Source organism: Hemicordylus capensis, chromosome 16 (assembly GCF_027244095.1).
Source record: "Hemicordylus capensis ecotype Gifberg chromosome 16, rHemCap1.1.pri, whole genome shotgun sequence".
Lineage (NCBI taxonomy): Eukaryota > Metazoa > Chordata > Lepidosauria > Squamata > Cordylidae > Hemicordylus > Hemicordylus capensis.
In genome coordinates this window covers 11235624-11254875 of record NC_069672.1, presented here as the reverse complement: position 1 = coordinate 11254875, position 19252 = coordinate 11235624, and the positions used below count along the sequence as shown (strand labels likewise).

The following is a 19252-nucleotide window of genomic DNA, read 5'->3' as shown; positions in this document are numbered from 1 at the left end:
GAACAAGTCATGCTTGCAACCACAAGACCAGCTCTCCGCACAACCCCACTTAAGACACACAATCAGCGACCCCACTTAAGACACACAAACCCTGTTTCGTAGACCTGACCAGGGCAAACGTTCCAACAATGGTCTGGAAACGTGTGTCCCCCCGCTAACAGCGATTCCCAGATGTTGACGGCGACGACTCCCAGAATCTATCTATCTATCTCCTGGATGTCATAACCTCAGACTCAACGTGGGAGGAAAGAAAAAACAACGCCACACGAGACGGCCAAGCCAGCTCATGTCAAACTGCTTTATTACATCTTAAATAACAGTACATTTTAATATAGTATCTATCTTGCATCCAGCTTCCTTGAAGTACACTGACTTGAAAATTAAATACAAAAAGAGTGAAGGATACAAGGGTGTGGAGAAAGCTCTACGGAGAAAAGTTTCATGAAGTGGGGGGGGGGGGAGAAGGGGAGGGCTGTGGTGGTTTTTTTTTTTTAATTAAAAAAAAAACTTTTTGAAATGCCAAATCCAGGCCTAAAAACGCGCATATTTTTTTTGGTAGAGAATGTTGCAGAGGGAAAGAACAAAACAAAAAAACCCAGAATGGATCGAAAGCAGCGAGGGAGGCGAAATCCTGATATGGCGGGAGAGAGAGAAAAGCGGAGAAAGTTTGACAAGGGGAATTTTGCTGCCCAAATGCTGTTTGCTTAATTAAAAAGAAAAAAACACACAATTTAATCTGACAGAAGGGCTCATTTGGACAGAGCCAATGGGCGGCTAGGAATTTAAATTTATGAATAAGCATGGTCTGTTATTCCCCGCGCCTCCCCACCTCAAAAATCAAAATCAGTGATTGTTTAAACAGGCAGTTTCATTAAAAAAAAGAATTAAAGGGACGTTGTGCTACTCTGGGGGCGTGCAGAGCTTCAGATGCACTTTTCATTCTTTGTAGATGGCTTATGCACAGAGTAGTGACAAAGAATGGAGAGATCGGTGCAATTGCTACAGCTTTTTTAAACCCAGGTTATTTTTCCTCAAAAGAAAAAAGGAAAAAAAAACACAGATAAGGACGCCTTAGCCTCAGATGCACTTTAGCATTTCTACAGCATGCGATTCTAAAGAGGAACCCAACCCAAGATGGCAAACAGTAAAAAGGAAAGGAAAAAAAAAAGATCGGTTTTCTTTCCATTATTCCCAATTAACTTAGAAAGTTGAAGATCAGTATTTTCAAAAACATTGATTTGTACATTTTTTCATACACAAAGAATCGATGGAATAGCCAAGTGCTGAACAGGTCCCCCCCCCCCCACAAACCCCACAGAATCTGGTTGGTTTGTTGAGATTATAGGGTAGTGTTAGGGTAAAAATGGCCCTCTGACAAGGCCTTAGTAATCCAAAGTAGGCAAAAGTGGGGGGGAAGTATGAATAATGTCTGGGGTGGGGTGGAAAAACCTAGAGTTTGCATTTTGTTTCCCCATAAAAGGTGAACTTTTTAAAAAAGAAAACAAACATTCAATACCATGTACAGCATGTGCTTGGTTATCTTATTTCTTAACATTCTATATATGCAATATTTGTGCAACGATTTGTGACACTAAGACAAAAATTAAAAATAAAAATAAAAATCCAGGGACTAAATTTACAGCATGAACAATTCCAGAAGATCTGGGCTCTGACTCTCTCACCTTGCTCAACATTTTGGCCATAAAAGCAATTTGCATTTTTTTAAAAAAAAGGGGGGGGGGAGGGGAAAGGGAGGGGGAGGGAAGGAAATATGGACAGAAAAGTAGATCTCAATCCTGCTACCAACACGACTTCAAAGTCTGAAAGTGAGATTAAAACATAGGCCCTCCCACCCGCCCAACTCAAAAAAAGTCAGTAAAACCAGATCAACGGTTTGTAATCTTTAAACTACAGTGATAGTTAAAAGCTGTCTCGTTTCACAATGTTTTTATCCCCCCTTTCTCTCTCTCTCTTTTTGTCTGGACATGCTTACACAAGTGTGGATTTTTTTTCTTTAGTTTCCTAGACGAAAAGTGGTCCCAAAAGGAATGCACAATTTATACTTCTTTCGCTATTTGTATAGAACCACAAAAATTCTTCTCGGAGAGATTCATTGTGCTCTTGGATTTTTTTTTCAGCAGTTGCGAGATGGTGATGGTGGCTGGGTGGGACAGGGGAGGGGTCCAAGTTAGTATGATTGGATACGTTATTTGTAAATTTTCAACCGTTGGAAAAATCTTCCAGTCAGCGTGGAGTCCACGGCTATTCTGACACAAACAGACAACACAGAAGTTTGTTAAGCATCAAGATCATCATCAACTTCTAGGGCTAAGCCAGTAAACTCCCCCTTCTCTCTCCCCCCCCCAATTAATTTTGGGGCTCGTGTCCTCTCCTTGCTGCTTTTCCCTGACAAAAGCCAGCTTAAGACTGCACTTAAGATGCTGAAAGTTTTCGCCCGCTGGGACCCCGCATACTTAACTTGGGCACTTCCAAGGGTAACGGAATCAGGCAAGTTACTATTTTTCTACCATTGCAGCCCTAAGCAAATTCTCAAGTCGATATCATCTATACCCACTGACGAGAGGACATCGTCTACTATCAGGTCATTTTTTTTTTTAACAAACTGCTTAAATATTATCGTGTCCGAGATGTGAAAACCCATCTCTGAGAAAGTTTTTTTTAAAAAGTCCAAAGCCACATTTATCCACCCAGGTTTTTAACGAGACTTGTGGTTTTCGATTGTTTTTAAAAGTTGTAATTCCTGTTTTAATTTGTTTGGTGTTGATGTAAGCTGCCCAGAGACGGCCGTGTGGGGGCAGTGTAAAAATCAAATCAAATACAAATTTAAGATGTAGTTCAGCCAACGGAATCAGAAACAGTGGCCAAGAATTCTGATCCCGTCCACGACGCAATTTGTGCATTTGACACGATCTTAAAAATTACAGAATTAAACTGCTTTGATTCCCTCTTTTCACAGAGGTGTCACTTTAATTATTTAGTTTCAATGGACTGGGGGGGAGCATGCACAAGACACTAAAATCTCTGCTCGTTTGGCCAACACAGACCTCTCGATAACCCACAGATCTCCTTCTCTGGCTAGAGGAATGAAGTGAAAACCCCAGAAAGGACGGATTTAGGAGCAGAGGAACTTTACTGCTGCGCCTTAGCAAGCTGCGTTTAATCTCCCTAAATTCCGAAGAGACAATGGCATCTTGAAGGCAGAAATCGGAGGTTCTGGAACCTGCCTCTGTGCATGGGAATGATGCTCGGCGGAGTGGTGGAAGTGGGCGAGTGGGCTTCCCCATCACCAATTCCACCGAAATGAACGCAGGATACAGAGTCGTGGGCCTGCAGCCGGCACAAAGACCTCATGCCGACTGGTCAGTGAGGATGCTCGGGTTTGTGTGAACGTGTGTGGGGCTTACCCACCTCTCCCCACCCCCCCGGGGCTTGGAGGTACCTACAGACTTTAGTTCCAGATCTTGAGGAAGCTATCCCACGAGCCCGTCGCCACGGCCATGCCGTCGTCAGTGACGCCTAAGCAACTGACGCGGTTGTCGTGGCCAGCTAGGACACCTAGAAAGAGAAAAAGGGATGGATAGAGAAGCTTAATTCAACAGGTGCCGAGAATTGTTGATCTTACCCATCTGAAGCCTGAGAAGAGATCCCTGGGGCGTTTGGTCACCCTGTGCTCAAGGCATCATGAGTGTCTCAAGACACACAAAGCATGCTGACTTCTGTCTGTGATGCCACTGCAGCGATTGCTCTTTTCTGGGATGCGTTAAGAATACTGATCAGAATTATATTTTAAGTTTTGGATCTGCCCGTTTTCCCCGTGCGGGTCAAATGGGCAAGCAGATCTAGACCACCGAATTATTAGCCCGACAGTTGCTCTGCTGTGGCAGCGGCCACGCCTCAACAGACGAGGGGGCGGATTTATAGTGTCTCCGTTTTGATTCCAACATCTGTAATGGGGATCCCCGATGACGAAGACAACTCCGCAGTCAGTGTAGGCCAGGGGTTCCCAACCTGCGGTACGCCAGAGGTGCTGAATTACAACGCCCAGCCACAATACATTGCAGCAGGGGATTATGGGAGTTGTAGTTCAGGAACAGCTGGAGGACCACAGTTTCGAAACCCCTCGGGTAGACCAGGGATTCTCAACGTTGGGTCCCCAGATGTTATTGGACTCCAACTCCCATAATCCCCAGTTGCAGTGGCCTTTGGTTGGGGATTATGGGAGTTGAAGTCTAATAACATCTGGGGACCAAACGTTGAGAATCTCAGGTGTAGACAATACTGAGCTAGATGGATCAATGGTACGACTCTGTATACAGCCGCTTCCTTTGTTCCTATATTCACTTGGAATGGGCAGACCCGAGTTCAAATCCCCACTCCACCATGTAACTCACTGGATGACTCTGGGCCAGTCACTTCTCTCTCTCTCTCTCTCAGCCTAACCTACTTCACAGGGTTGTTGTGAGGGTACATGTAGCCATGTATGCCCCCTTCTGGGCTCCATGGAGGAAGAGCAGGACATAAACATGTGTACAAATAAACAGGCAGCTCTGCATATATTTGAGGAACTCAGCATTCCCAACCACCACAATCAATTGCAGCAGGGGATTATGGGAGCTGTAGTACAGGGGTGGGGAAACTTGGCCCTCCGGCTGTGGTCGAACTACAACTCCCATCATCCCCAGTCACAGCAGCCAACAGTGAAGGATGATGGGAATTTCAGTTCAACCCCAGCTGGAATGGGCCATGTTCGCCCACCTCTGGTTCAGCACAATGTGAAGGAGCCTAAAGGGGACATGAAACGCATGCACGCTCGCCTCTCACGGGCGAGGAGTAGTAGTGAGAGCAGGGGACTTACGAATAACGAGGGATATTTATATTCCACTTTTTGATCACAGTTCCCAAAGGGGTCAACATAGATATTGGTAAATAAAATGGCTCCCTGTCCCCAAAGGGCTCACACACTAAAAACGAAACGTAAGATAGACACCCGCAACAACCACTGGAGGGAGGCTATGCTGGGGATGGAGAGGGCCAACTGCTCCCCCTGCTAAACAAACAAATAGTTATATACCGCTTTTCAACAAAAGTTTCCAAAGTGGTTTACACAGAGAAAGACGGAAACAAACAAAGACGGAAACAAACAAAGACGGAAACAAACAAAGACGGAAACAAACAAAGACGGAAACAAACAAAGACGGAAACAAACAAAGACAGATCCCTGTCCCCAAAGGGCTCACACTCTAAAAATGAAACAGAAGATAGATCCCAGCAACAGCCACTGGAGGGATGCTGTGCTGGGGATGGAGAGGGCCAGTTAGCCCCCCCACCCCAATAAAGAGAACCACCATGCTAAAAAGGGGCCTCTTTGCTCTGTTAGCCGGGGACTTCCGTCTCACCTGAACTGCAGTCTTGTGTTAGGTGCAAACTCGGGGGAAACTGGCTTGCTAATAGACTCGGGTTAGAACAAACCAGGACGAAACCAAGGTTCAAATATCCTGCCGTGCTCTCAAACGGAGGAATACAGGAAGCTGCTGCCTACCGAGTCAGACCCTCGGTCCATCTAGCTCAGCATTGCCTGCTCTGACTGGCAGTGGCTCTCCCAGGTTCCAGGCAGGCGTTTTTCCCCCCAGCCCTACCCGGAGATATTGCCGGGGACCGAACCCGAGACCTTCCGCGTTGCAAAGCCGATGAGCCCCCGATGAGCTCCCACCCATCCCGACAGAGGTTTGATAGAGACTCCGAATCGATGGGACAGTCCCTACCAGCCCGCAACGGCCTCCGGTTCCCCGCTCTTGCTTCGCCTTCCGGGCCCCTTCCCCTCGGCGGGCACACCGACCGACCCACTCACCGGCTCTGTCTGCTTTGAGCGTGTCCCACACGTTGCAGTTGAAGTCGTCGTAGCCAGCGAGGAGGAGGCGCCCGCTCTTGGAGAACGCGACGGAGGTGATGCCGCAGATGATGTTGTCGTGGGAGTAGACCATGAGCTCCTGGTCGGCCCGGAGGTCAAAGAGGCGGCACGTGGCGTCGTCGGAGCCGGTGGCAAAGGCGTTGCCATTGGGGAAGAACTGGGGGAGAGCAAGGCAGGGCGGGCATCAGCACACACAAGAGGGGAATCAAGCCCACAAGGGGCTTCGCAGGGGCCGCGGGAAAGCTGTTTGCCCTCCGTCCATAAGATCTCCCAACCGCTTCCAGGGTGATGGGTTATTTATTTATACAGACGGCCCTGTGAGGCCGTCTCAGGCAGCCTTGCTCCGAGTTCCGGGCCCAGGGGAGGTACGTGGGGCCCGGACCCATGGAAGGGCCTTCTTGGTTGCAGCTCCCTCTTTATGGAACACCTTGCCTCCTGGGATTTGGAATGCCCCCTCCCTTCTGCCCTTTAAGAAGCTCCTGAAAACTTATCTATTTTGCCAGAAGAGATAAAAACTTACCTAGTTTTGAGTGAGTAAGTAAGAGAGAGGGTTTTTGGGGGGGTCTTCTCTGTTTTAATTTATGTAAACCGCCTCGCGTCTAGAAACTGATCTAGTTTTTAGAGCGCCTTTTGTTTTTGTTCTGAGCTTCGCTGTTTTAATTTCTGCAGATAGCCTCAAGTCTAAGGAAGCTAGGCGGCCAAGACATTTGCTACATAAGTAAAATAATTACTTAATTCCCGACTCTGAAGGCGTTAGGCAGTTCACAAACGTAAATACAACACACACACACACACACACACACACACACTAAAACAAACTATTAAAACCAAACAATTTAAAACATTCGAAAGATTACTAGAAGCCAGGGATTTTTTTTTTTTTTAAGTGGTTTTAAGGGCTCTTTTAAAGTCTGATCAAGACGTTAGGTCGTGCATATCTATAGGGAGCTGATTCCACAGCCCAGGAGCGACTACAGAGAAGATGTAGTGGGTTAAAGTGTTGGACGGGGGAGAAGCGAGTTCAGATCACCGTTCAGTCATGGAACTCGCTGGGTGACTCTGGGCCAGTCACTTCTCTCTCAGCCTAACCTACCTCACAGGGCTGTTGTGAGGACAAATATAATCTTCGGTATAGGAGTCAGCTGGGGCAGGCAAGAGCATCTGAGCGGGATCAATACTCATAGCAATTTCTGACAAGCTCTGCACCCCTAGAGATGGACGAGAGGCTATAGCAATGCAAGACGTTCGATGGGTAGCAAGACCATCGGCCTTCGGCGGGTTCCCGTGCTCGAACCGTCCCGAGCATTGGCTGCCAAACTAGCAATGGGGTGTTAAAAGCTTTTAAGTTTTCAAAAACTACTATAAAGTGTCATTGGTGCTGCCGGAAGAATGGAGATCAAAACGGGGCAGGAATGGCCTCTAAAGATGACTCCTTCAGGAGAGTATAGCTGTTGCTTCACCGTTGCCCTAATTCCGAGCTGGTCTGGTGGTAGCCAGCAGGAATGGCTCCCTTTGCTAAGCAGGGCCTGCTCTGGTTTGCATTTGAATGGGAGACGGCACGTGGGCGCACGGTCAGATATTCCCCTCCAGGGATGGGACCGCTCTGGGAAGAGCATCTGCCTGCTTGCACGCAGAAGGCTGCAAGTTCCCTCCTTGGCATCTCCAAGATACTGCTGAGAGAGAACTCTGCCTGCCACCTTGGGGAACTCGAAGAGCACCTACATGTTTGCATGCAGAAGGTCCCAGGTTCACTCTCTGGCAGGATCTCCAGATAGGGCTGAGAGAGACTCCTGCCTGCAACCTCAGAGAAGCCGCTGCCAGCCTGTGCAGACCAGGGATTCTCAACGTTGGGTCCCCAGATGCTTTTGGACTTCAGCTCCCATAATCCCCAGCCCCAGTGGCCTTTGGCTGGGGAGTATGGGAGTTGAAGTCCAAAAACATCTGGGGACCCAACGCTGAGAATCCCTGCTGTCGACAATACTGAGCTAGATGGACCAAGGGTCTGCCTGGGTAGACGGCAGCTTCCTACATTCCTGGCTCTAAACCCTTTCCTCTGCGCAAAAATGACTGCAATTTTACCCTAATTGGTTGGGGGGCCGGGCAACAGAGAGAACGCGATCGACTTCCCCCCATCTCTAGGCAGACGCTGCCAAACTGTGAGCAGTTCCACGATGAGCATTCGTCCGAGACAACACCAACGGCCAAAATTCGGAGGCCTGGCTCATGGAAGACATGAATTTAGGGAGAGCGAAATGTCGGTGCAAACACAGAGCTCTCCAACGCCTCACCGTGCATCAAGACACACACACGGCCAGTTTACCATCCCGGCTACCCGCAGGAGTTTCTACGTACGCAGATGGCGTTGATGTCCGACTCGTGGCCGGTGAAGGTCTGCCGGCACATCCCTTCTCGGACATCCCACAGCTTCGCCGAGGCATCGCAGGCACCGGAGACGAAACATTTGGAGTCGGGCGCGAGGGACAGGCTCATGACGTCCCCGGTGTGGCCGGTGAACGTGGTGGTTTGTTGGCCGGTCTCGATGTCCCAAAGGGCGCTGGCGGGAGAAGAAGGGTTGGGGAAGGGCCAGGTGAGAAGGCGGCCAACTGGGGAAACCACAGCCTTCCGAGTAGGGAGTTTTAGGAGCCACAAGAGGGGGTGACTAGTCCCCCGAGGGGCAGAGGCGGGCAAACCCGACCCTCCAGTTTGGGGCGACAACTCCCGGCGTTCCGAGCTGGGGAAGATGGGAGTTGGTAGTCCAACAACAGCTGGAGAACCAGGTTGGCTTGGAGAACTCACAAGGGTGCTGAGAGTCCTCCTGACTCGCCATTAGTTTCAGTGGGAGAACTCTTGAGCAACTCAGCCTGGGGGTGAGCTGGTGACTGGTAACCCTAACCCTAACCCTAAATGTAATACTCTTAAGTGTGTAAGTAAGTGTGTGTGTGTGTGTGTTCATTCATACACACACCAGTTATGAGACAGGCTCCTCTAGTCACTGGTTGCCTTACATCCAAAATAAGCTACTCATAAGTAGTCTTATTGGAATTCATGGGAGAAGTTGCTTTGTTCGATTAATTTCAATGCGAGAACTCGTGGGCAACTTCGTCTGGATGTGAGCCAGTGACTGGAGTAGCCTACCTTACCTACCTTATAACTAACATTCACACATTCACACACACACACCTGAAGGTTTGAGCCAGAAGGGGTGCGTTTGCTTAACGGAAGTTGGGAACTGGGGCTTTAGAGCGGTGAAGAAGTGGCTTCATGGACATTCTCTCGGCAGTCCTGACAGAACCCTGCGAGGCTGGGATGTGCGCGGCAAATGCGGAAGCAAACGGAGGGGAAAAAGGCAAAGGGAACAGAGTTTGCCTGCTACTGTGGTTCCCCCTCGCCTTAGTTCTCAATGCGGCAACGTAGCAGACGCCGCAGTTCTACCGGCTAGAAAATCCACCGACTCCAAAAGCCTAGTTCGCTTCCCTTCCTCAGTGGGAAAGAGACGGCGTCTATTTACAAAACTTTACAGTAGCGATAGCAACCAAGGAGACACACACACCGTTGCTAGTCGGAGATTTGCATCGCCACACATACCCCGCCATGCATCCGTGTGTTTGTCTCTCTCTCGCACGCACACGCACATCACATTGCTAGTCAGAGATTTGCATCCATCTTTCCAAGTCTCTCGCTCTTACGCAGACACACACCCATTGCTATTCAGAGATTTGCATCCCTCTCTCTTTCTCTCTCTCACAGGCACAGACACCCCACTGCTAGTCAGAGATTTGCATCAGTTCTGTTCTTCCTCTCCAGGACTAGTCACTTTCCAAGCGGCTCACGCTACCCCACTCGCTGATGCCGAGGCTTCTTCCAGGAAGGAAGGGAGGCCACGCCCACTTCCGACACCACGCAAAACTCCGAGGAAGCGAGGTCACACCCACTTCCGACACCACGCAAAACTCCGGTTCACCCACCAGTCAATCCCTGCAGAGGTTCTGGTCCCTACCAAGCCCGAGGGCGGGGCTGCACAACTGCAGCCCTCCAGCTGTTTCCGGACTACAACTCCCATCATCCCCAGCCATCGTGGCCAACAGCCAGGGAGGAGGGGAACTCGGGCGTTGCCTGCTCTAGGGTCTGCTCTGGTGTGCCACAGGTATGGAGCTGGTGTGGTGGTGTAGTGGTCAGAGAGTTGGACCAGGACTGCGGAGACCCGAGTTCGAATCCCCGCTCAGCCGCAACACTCACGGAGGGACTGGGCCACTCACTTCTCTCTCAGCCTAGCCTACCTCACAGGTTTGTTGTAGGATAAACGTAACCATGTACGTTCCCCTCTGGGACCCCTGGAGAAAGAGTGGGACATGACGTGCTCGTTTTCCGATTGCAGAGATCTCTTTGAATGGAGGAGCACACAGTGGGGCGCGGTCAACAGCCAGCGCTTTACTGAGGGTGGACGAGAAGCCAGCTTGCCCAGCTTCTGCCTCCCGCCCGTAGGCTCCTCTCTCCTCCCGTAATCTTTGCAAACACACGACTGTTGACCGTGCATCGTTCCCCGACCGGGCGCTCCTCCGAATCCGCTTCGGATCTGCAAACAAGCCTACTGTTTGGCAAGGGCTGTACGCAGTGTGGCATACAGCAGCCTGGGACCCAACACATCACTGTTTTAAGCAGCACCAGGGAACCAAACTCTCCAGAGGAAGGAGGACTCCTTCCGGGTGTGGGGCGTCAGACTTCACATCCGGCACGGCATCACATGGTCACAGGAATTAAGAGGAAGCATTCCACCCCATTTTGGCCGGCGCACACGTCCACCACTACAGTAGCACTACGGGCCTGAGACATAAATCTGGGGCGGCGTAAAAATAGGTAAAAATAGAAAAATAAATAAAAGAATTACCAAGTGGTATCTCCAGAGCTGGTGACAATTTGGTTATCGTCCACGAAACGGCAACATGATAGGTAGCCTGCGATGGGAAGAGAGAGAGAGGGGGAAAAAAAATATATATAGAAGAAATGAAGCCAAGTGCGGCTTAGCAAAGCTGCCAATTCCTTTGGCTTCTCACGCCCACTGCATGTCTTATTAGCTACCACCTTCTCTTCAGCAGCTAGACAGAAATGCAGGCCAGACCAGCGGACCCAATCTTAATACAAGTCCCTGTTTAGGATCACGGAATTTGCCAGTGGCCACAAAGAAGCTCTTTCCATACATTAAATAACTAAAAGAGGACGCAACCCACATATGACTGAGCGGAGGGGGAAAAAACAAAAAACTATGGGGAAATTCCAAGCAGAATCAGGCATGGCATCACTTTGATTTATTTCGATATAAACTGCTTTGGGGACTTTTGTTAAAAAGTGGTATAGAAATATTCATCGTCGTAATAAGCATCCAATTTTCAAGTTGATATTATATACACACTGGTGAAAGAAAATCTACAGTAGGGCCGTATTTTTACAAACCCGTTCCATATTATAACGTCTGAAACGTGCAAAATGGGTCAGTAATGGAATCAGAAACTATGTGCAAGAATTCTGATGCCGTTATAGATGTATTTTGCACATTTCAGACACTATACTATTTCAGAGTTTTGTACAAATACGATCTGCTAGTAGATGTTCCCTTGCCAGTGGGTATATACTGTATTTACTCGAATAGAAGATGGCTCTTGATTTAAGACAACCCCCTAAAAAACACAAAGTTTAAATACAGGTTATATCTATATTTACTCTAAAGGAAGATAACTGAATTTCCAACATCAAAGTAATTGGAAAAAACCTAGTCCTGGATTCAGGAAAATATGGTATAATATCAGCTTGAGAATTTGTCTAGGAACATAGGGAGCTGCCATATACTGAGTCAGACCATTGGTCCATCTAGCTCAATATTGTCTAACCAGACTGGCAGTGGCTTTGCCAAGGTTGCAGGCAGGAATATTTCTCAGTCCGATCTTGGAGATGCTGCCAGAGAGGGAACTTGGAACCTAGAAGCTCTTCCCAGAACAGCTCCATCCCCTAAGGGGAATATCTTGCAGTGCTCACATGTAGTCTCCCATTCAAATGCAACCATGACAGACCCTGCTTAGCTAAGGGGACAAGTCGGGCTTGCTACCACAAGACCAGCTCAGCTCTCCTCTCCAGTCTATGGCTGCAATCACTGAAAAAGTGGCAACATACCTGATTCCGTTACCTTTGGAACTGCCCTACGGGAAAAAAGTGGTAAAATTCCTAATTCCGTTACCCTTGGCGTTGCCCTACGGAAGGCATTCGGCACAAACACCCGTTTAAAGATGGCTCGATAGATTTCTTACTCATGTCATTAAAAACTGGGCCTGGATTATAAATAACCATGCATTGCCGAGTAACCTCAGTTCCCCTCTGTGAGCCGTCCTCAGAGATTTCCCTTTAGTCGGAATCAGCAAAGCCGTGCCGCGGCGGAAAGCCAGCAAGACACAGAGCTCGCCTGAGGCTCCCTCTTAAGAAGCGTTAAAGGTTTTTCCGGAGCCCAGCTGGCCACCTCTGGAGGGAGAGGTCTCCGAGCTGGGCTGCACCTCCCGATCCTGTTTTCTGGCAGAAACAAAAAGCGCCAAGACGCGGCAGCGCTCGTGGGAGGTGAGTGGAAGGCAACCTTGCAAGATGAGACCTCTCCTGAGCCCAATTCTCTCCCGCAGCTCAACTGACGTAAGGACTACCGATCTCAGGAGCCAGTATGCAGGGGCTTTGTTCAATGCATATTGAAGGGAGGAGAGCTGGCCTTCTGGCAGCAAGCATGAATTGTCCCCTCTGCTAAGCAGGGTCTGCCCTGGTTTGCGTTTCAATGAGAGACTACATGTGAGCTGCGTAAGATAAGCAGCTCTGGAAAGAGCACCTGCCCTGCTTACATGCAGAAGGTTCCCAGTTCCCTCCCTGGCATCTCCAAGTAGAGCTGAGAGCGTCTCCTGCCTGCAACCATGGAGAAGCCGCTGCCAGTCTGTGCAGGCAATACTGAGCTAGCTAGAGCAAGGGTCTGACTCAGTATACGGCAGCTTCCGATATAGTGCCTTCTACTGTCCCTACTGCTATCAAGATTTGCCAAAGAGCATCGGGAGGGAGCACACGCACTCACCTGTATGGCCAGCCAGTTCGCGACTCACGCGCACATTGCCTTCACGCGTTTTCAGGTTGTAAATGGAACAGATGTTATCCAGACCGCCACAGGCCACGTAGTTCCCGGACGGGGCATAGGCACAGGTCATGACCCAGGAGGAGCGCAGGGGGATGGCGTGGACCTAGGGCGAAGGACACACCAAGAGTGAGAGAGACAGACCGATCGGACCCATGGTGGAGAAGCCACCAGGAAACTTCTCCAGAGCAAATGGTCGCCGATGTTGCCTCGCCAGGAAGGGACACATTCTTACAAGCACCTTTATTGTCACTCTCTCACACACACACACACACACACACCCCGGCACAACTGCAAGTTTGCTTAGCTACAGCCGGGCTGCGGGGAGATATTTTTAGACGCGACTCCGTCCATGTAATCTATTCAGAGACTTATGAAAATACTAATCTAAATCTCCATTCTGGTTATTGCGGCACTGTCATCCAATTTCCTGGATCGGATGAATACTCTCGGCTGACAAAACTTCCCTTCGCCCCGATTCGGGGGCCGGGGAAGAGTCAGCGGTGGAACCGCGGGCGACGATCAGGCGACCGAGTGGAAACTCCCTCTCCGCTAATGACTTCCTTTGGCACGGAGAGCTGGCCAACTTGCCATGCGCGCTCGCTTGCATTTGAGATGATCTCTGTTGGGACAGGGGCTCCGGTTCAATTCCCCACATCTCGACTTCAGTATCTCAGGGAGCGGGGCTGAAAACATCCCAGCTTGAATCCCTGGGGTTTCCGATTAAAGATTCAAACTTAGAAGCTGGTCTTCGGAGTCATGCTCGCGATGGCTTCCGACTCCAACGAAGTGCCTTCCCTTTCCAAGACATGGGTCCCATGCAGAGTTCCCTGTAACGGGGATCCCCAGAGGTTGCCAATTACAACTCCCATCATCCCCAGCCAAAGGCCACTGCGGGCAGGGATGCTGGGAGTTGCAGCAGGGTGGATTTGATTTAAATCAAACTGATTTAAATCACGATTTAAATCACGATTTAAATCACTAGCAGGGTGGATAAAAATCAATGATTTTTTTTAAAAAATCAAAAAAATCGGATTTTTTTTATTTAAATCAGATTTTTTTGATTTTTTTTTTAAAAAAAATCATTGATTTTTATCCACCCTGCTAGTGATTTAAATCGTGATTTAAATCAGTTTGATTTAAATCAAATCCACCCTGAGTTGCAGCCAGCCACATCTGGGAATCCCGGTTACTGATGTGTCACCAAAGCTGGTGTCACCGAATGCCGACTCTTTCAAGGCGTTGGCCAACCTCTTGTAGGACCGATTCACCCCGAATCACACTCGGCCGAACCGCATTCACCCCGAATCACATCCTTGCCATATCTCCGACTGTTGAAACCTCGGCGTCCACGTGACGTGTGGATCTTGGTTTGTTGGATGTAGCCAGAGCTGAGCTTCCCGGCTGGGCCCTCCCGGAAAGGCCCTGGATGCGATTCCCAAGCTGCCTTGCAGTGCCCTTTGACTGGCAAGCCTTCCCTACGCCATCCATTTTGTAGTCGCTGGGCCTGACGGCCAAGCTGGCAAGCTAACTTCAAAGCTCGGTTTCTATCTATCTATCTATCTATCTATCTATCTATCCATCCAATTAAAAAAATGTTAATAATAATAATTTAATAAGAGTTGGGCATCGCCTCTGCCCGTAGCTTCTGCATTATGTTGAGAGCCTGCCCAGAATCTGGATCTATGGTGAATGCAGTGGCGGGAAGGATATGGAGGCTAATCTCCAAGACATACATCCCCGTCAAGATTTCCTTTGCAAAGAGCTGATGCTGCAGCACATGTTTCTAAAAAGGGATATACCCGCTAACTTCTCTTCTCTCTGTGCTGCTCTGCTGGAGGATCTGCCCTCCAGATGATCCTCTAGGCCAATGTCACTGCCTGTAAGTCTCTGTCTCTCTCTCAATCTCATTCTCAATCTCTCTCTCACACACACACGGCTGCAGAATTCTGCTAGTCTACTAGTCTGTGTGAAAAATGATGCCCGACGAGTGGAAAAAAAAGTCCTGATGAGCAACGTACCAACCTAGCCTGACGAGTAAAACGTTTTGTCTGGCTGATCAAACTTCTTGTTTACGTATTTAACTAATGTTTCAATGTTGTTTTTATCTTGGTGTAAACCCGCCCGGAGACTTAAGTTTTGGGCGGTATAAAAATATGTCAAATAAATAAATAAACGAACTGAGCCAACGTATTTTGTGTGTGTGTGTGTGTGTGTGTGTGTGTGTGTGTGTACGCACCCCGCAGCATTCAAAAGATCCCTTGATAAGTTCTCTCCCTTTGGTCCTGACTTGGTTTGGACAAGTTGCAGTTACGTCATTTATGCTCCTACTCGTCCCTCTCACCTTGTTTGTGGTGTAGCTGTCCCAGATGATCAGTTTGCCATCCTGTGATGCACTAACCAGCAGCCTGGGGGAGGGGAGAGAAAAGAAGAGAAGATCAGGACTCCGAAGACTCCAGAAATGCAGCAAAACACCCCAGCTGTTTTGTTAGGAGCTCGACAGATGATGGTGCACATTAAAACCATGCCTGGAGCTTTTTGAAATGCAAAATGCTTGGCTGCCTTTATGGGAGCTGCCCTTGGAGACTCTTTAAGGTTTGGAGTTCCTAAAGGGGGAAACTAAACAGAGATAGTGTGACCTGTACAGGTGCTCACTGCTGCTAAGCAAGACAATCGACTCAAAGACTAACCCTTGCTAGGTACTTAAAAGCTCGGGGCTCCGGGCCCTGAAATCTGTACACACACACACCCTGGCAAGATTAATTATATAAGTTTCAAAAGTCGAAATACTTGAATACGGCACCTATAAGGGTGGAAGCAGCAGAGGACCAGGTGAGGCTAGGACAGCGTTGGGCAGACCAGGCCCTCCGCCTGCTTTTGAACAGCAGCAATCTTCATCCCCAGCTGGGGATGATGGGAGTTGTAGTTCAACCACCCAGGGCTCAAGGCACTTTCCCCTGCTCTATGCAGGCGCCTCCACGGCTGCCCTTCCTTTCTGGAAGAGGTCATCGAGGAGGGAGGCGACTGATGAGATCTGGGGAGTCATTCATCGGGGAGCCTGAGTCCCATGTGCGAACACCACCCAAGCCACCCACTAAATCAAGGGGTAACTGGCTCTCAGTGTGACCACACGCCATTGTGATGCCTCTCCTGTCCGGAGGAACCAGCTTCCAACCGGAGTACTGAAACATTCCCCGGGCCCGCCCATCGACTCCCCAGATCTTTTCTCTGCTTGAGGACCGAAAGATGCAGGATTCTCTAAGACGCTTAGGCGCAGGGGAGATTATTTAACTTGCATAAACAGGCTCAGGCGAATTAGCAAGATTGCTTTCATGCGATTAGGACGGCTCTCCAGCAACTTCTGCCGAGTCAGTGTTTGCTGAAGGAACATCCACAGGTGTAAAGTAAAAGGGATGACCCACGAAGGTGAAGCCAACGGTTTGGAACGAGGAGGTCTTGTTGACAGTCAGTGCCGTAAATTCAGTCGCGTAATGGAGTAGCAGTAGGAGAGAGGACAGGCCCTCAGCTTTTGCCTACGGGCTTCTTGGAGGCATCTGGTGGGCCACTGTGTGAAACAGGATGCTGGACCAGATGGGCGTTGGGCCTGACCCAGCCGGGCTGTCCTTACGTTCTCAGGATTTGAAAACAAACTGAACGATCCCCACAATGTCTCTGCTGAGTTCTCCAACATCCCTACCACATTTGGACTGTTTTCTCCCCGGAGAAGGGAGCTGTTCAGTGCTGCGATGTCCCCTTGGGGCTAGAAGCAGCACTTCAGTTACGAAGCTTCCCAGGCGGTAATTTGAACTCTGTTCCGACCTTCCACAAGCAGGGGTGGGGAGAGAGAAAGAAGCCTCTCCTCTTACCGGCAAGCAATTAAGCGCCTTCAGCCACACAAAACCTGCAGCTTTCGCCGCATTTCTATGCCCTTGCCAGCAGAGAGAAAAACAAAGGCGGGCGTCTGAGTAAATTCCAGAATTGGGGTTTCAGAGATCTGGGAATGCTGCTGGAAAATAAGAGCACCAACCCAACCCCTGGGAGGTCTAGGGGTGGGCCTAGAGCCCAGGGAAAATCTGGGTGTGCAGGGACCCTTTACGCAGGGATTCTCAACGTGTGGGTCCCCAGATGTAACTGGACTTCAACTCCCATAATTCCCAACCAAAGGCCACTGGAGCTGGGGATTATGGGAGTTGAAGTCCAATCACATCTGGGGACCCACACATTGAGAAACCCTGCTTTGCAGGGAGGCGTTGGGACTGGCCCTTTAAGTTCCAAATGGTCCGAGCCGGTGACTCAACCAAGAGGTGCCTGTGCCGGCCGTTTGGAGGGCCAGCCCCACACCTCTCAGAGGAGAGGCGCAGGGCTGGTTCTGTGGGGAAGAGCGAGGTATAAATGTAAAAATAACCCAGCAGCTACATTGGGAAGGATGGGGGAAATGACTTGCCTAGCGAGCCAGAGGCTGCCGGTTCGAATCCCCGCTGGTATGTTCCCCAGACTATGGGAAACGCCTATGTCGGGCAGCAGCGATATAGGAAAGATGCTGAAAGGCATCACCTCATACTGTGCGGGAGATGGCAATGGTCAACCCCTCCTGGATTCTACCAAGGACAACCACAGGGCTCTGTGGGCGCCACGAGTCGAGACCGACTCGAGGGCACAACTTTAGCTTTACTTTATGTTGGGAAGAGGGAATCGGAGAGAACACCAGGCTGAGCTCTCTTGAAGTAGTAGGAAAGCATACTGGCAATCGCTTGTGTGTCTGACTCCATTAATTCATTATTATTTATTTATTACATTGATAAACCGCCCCGTGCATTCTCCTCCCTCCTGTGGTACGCTGCCCCAAGCCCTTTGGAAGAAGGGGGAATAGGGTTCAGTTGAAAAACAGACCTGACGTCTTGCAAACTCACCTGGAATCGGTTCCCCAGTGCATTGCATAAATCTTAGCCAGGTGTCCGCGCAGTGTCCTCCTAGTACGCATCTGGATGCGGCCCACAGGGTCAATGTTGGCTGTGATCTGGAGGAGGGAGACAGGCAGACATCCCTGTGAGCCCCAAAAAGGTACTTCCCAACAGGAACACTCTTACACACCACCGGATTCCTCGATATAGAACTAAACTCATAAGCATTCAAGCAAGCGCCTTTTGAATTCAGTTCCCCTAGGATAGTTTGGCTAAGGCACCTTCAAAATTGCCAGCCGTGAAAGCTAACAGGAGAGGGCCCTAATCTTGCTTCCAAAATAGGACCCCTTATTTCGGACATCTAGCACAACCATGGTTGAGCTCCACCATAGGGCTGAAGGTCAAATGATTCTTTTTTTGGTGGTAGTACCTACGAATGGAGCACGTTCTTTACAACGTAAAGCTGTGTTTGGGGCTGTTTTTGCTTGGGGGGGGTGGGAAGCCAATTAAGGGGAGCCATGACAGAGATAAAATAAAAAATAGATAAAATTATGCATGGTGTAGGGGAGAGAGAAGTTTAGCTGCCTCTCTCACGGCACTAGAGCCAAGGATGATCCCATGAAACTGACTGCCAGGAAATTTAGGAATGACCAAAATATTCCCCCCGCCCACAGAGCACAAAATTAAGCTATGGAACTCTCTGCCACAGGATATGGCGATGGCCACCAGCTGGGATGGCTTTAAAAGGGGCAAAGACCAATTTTTCAAGAGATCTACCACCGGCTACTAGTCTTGAGGGCTACAGACTACTTTCCAGCAGTACTCCATGATGCTGACTACAACATCCATGATCCCCGCCACCCAAACTCACTGGGCGACTCCGGGCCAGTCACTTCTTCTCAGCCTAACCTACCGCGCAGGGCTGTTGTGAGGATAGAAGCAGGATAGAAATGTAATAAATCAATACGAAAACAAGCCTACCCACAGAGGCTAGTGCTTCATGCCACGAATGAAGCGACTTTGTGGCCCAGGAATGCTTATGCCGCCAGAAAGCTGTTGGAAAGTTCTGTGGCACCTTCGACGCCATACAGGAAAGCGCCCCAGAGAAAATTGAGACACACTTCCTGTCACGCAGCCAAAGGCTTGCATGCTGGCATACTACGGCAAACTCAAGTTTAACACTTGCACTTTCTGTGTGTGTGTGTCTTTTTCTTTTTTAAAAAAGATGTCTCTTTTTTAAAAAAAAGATGTGTCTCTTTCTTTTTTAAAAAGATG

The 19252-nt window shown here is 49.3% G+C and overlaps 1 protein-coding gene across 4 annotated transcripts in view; it reads right to left on the bottom strand.

The window, feature by feature from the left end:
* Window positions 1-284: 284 nt before the first annotated feature.
* Window positions 285-19252, bottom strand: part of GNB1 (G protein subunit beta 1) — a 75215-nt gene continuing 56247 nt past the window's right edge. Inside the window, exons 4-11 of one of the 4 annotated variants that reach the window (XM_053281049.1) lie at window positions 17987-18093; window positions 15421-15484; window positions 13020-13182; window positions 10815-10881; window positions 8282-8483; window positions 5870-6086; window positions 3461-3576; window positions 285-2267 (exon numbers count right to left, since the gene is read on the bottom strand). In XM_053281049.1, the coding sequence (XP_053137024.1) occupies window positions 3470-3576; window positions 5870-6086; window positions 8282-8483; window positions 10815-10881; window positions 13020-13182; window positions 15421-15484; window positions 17987-18093 (927 nt within the window). In that variant the 3' untranslated portion in view covers window positions 285-2267; window positions 3461-3469. The remainder of the gene's footprint in view (window positions 2268-3460; window positions 3577-5869; window positions 6087-8281; window positions 8484-10814; window positions 10882-13019; window positions 13183-15420; window positions 15485-17986; window positions 18094-19252) is intronic. The other 3 variants (XM_053281050.1, XM_053281046.1, XM_053281048.1) reach the window with 3 other exon arrangements.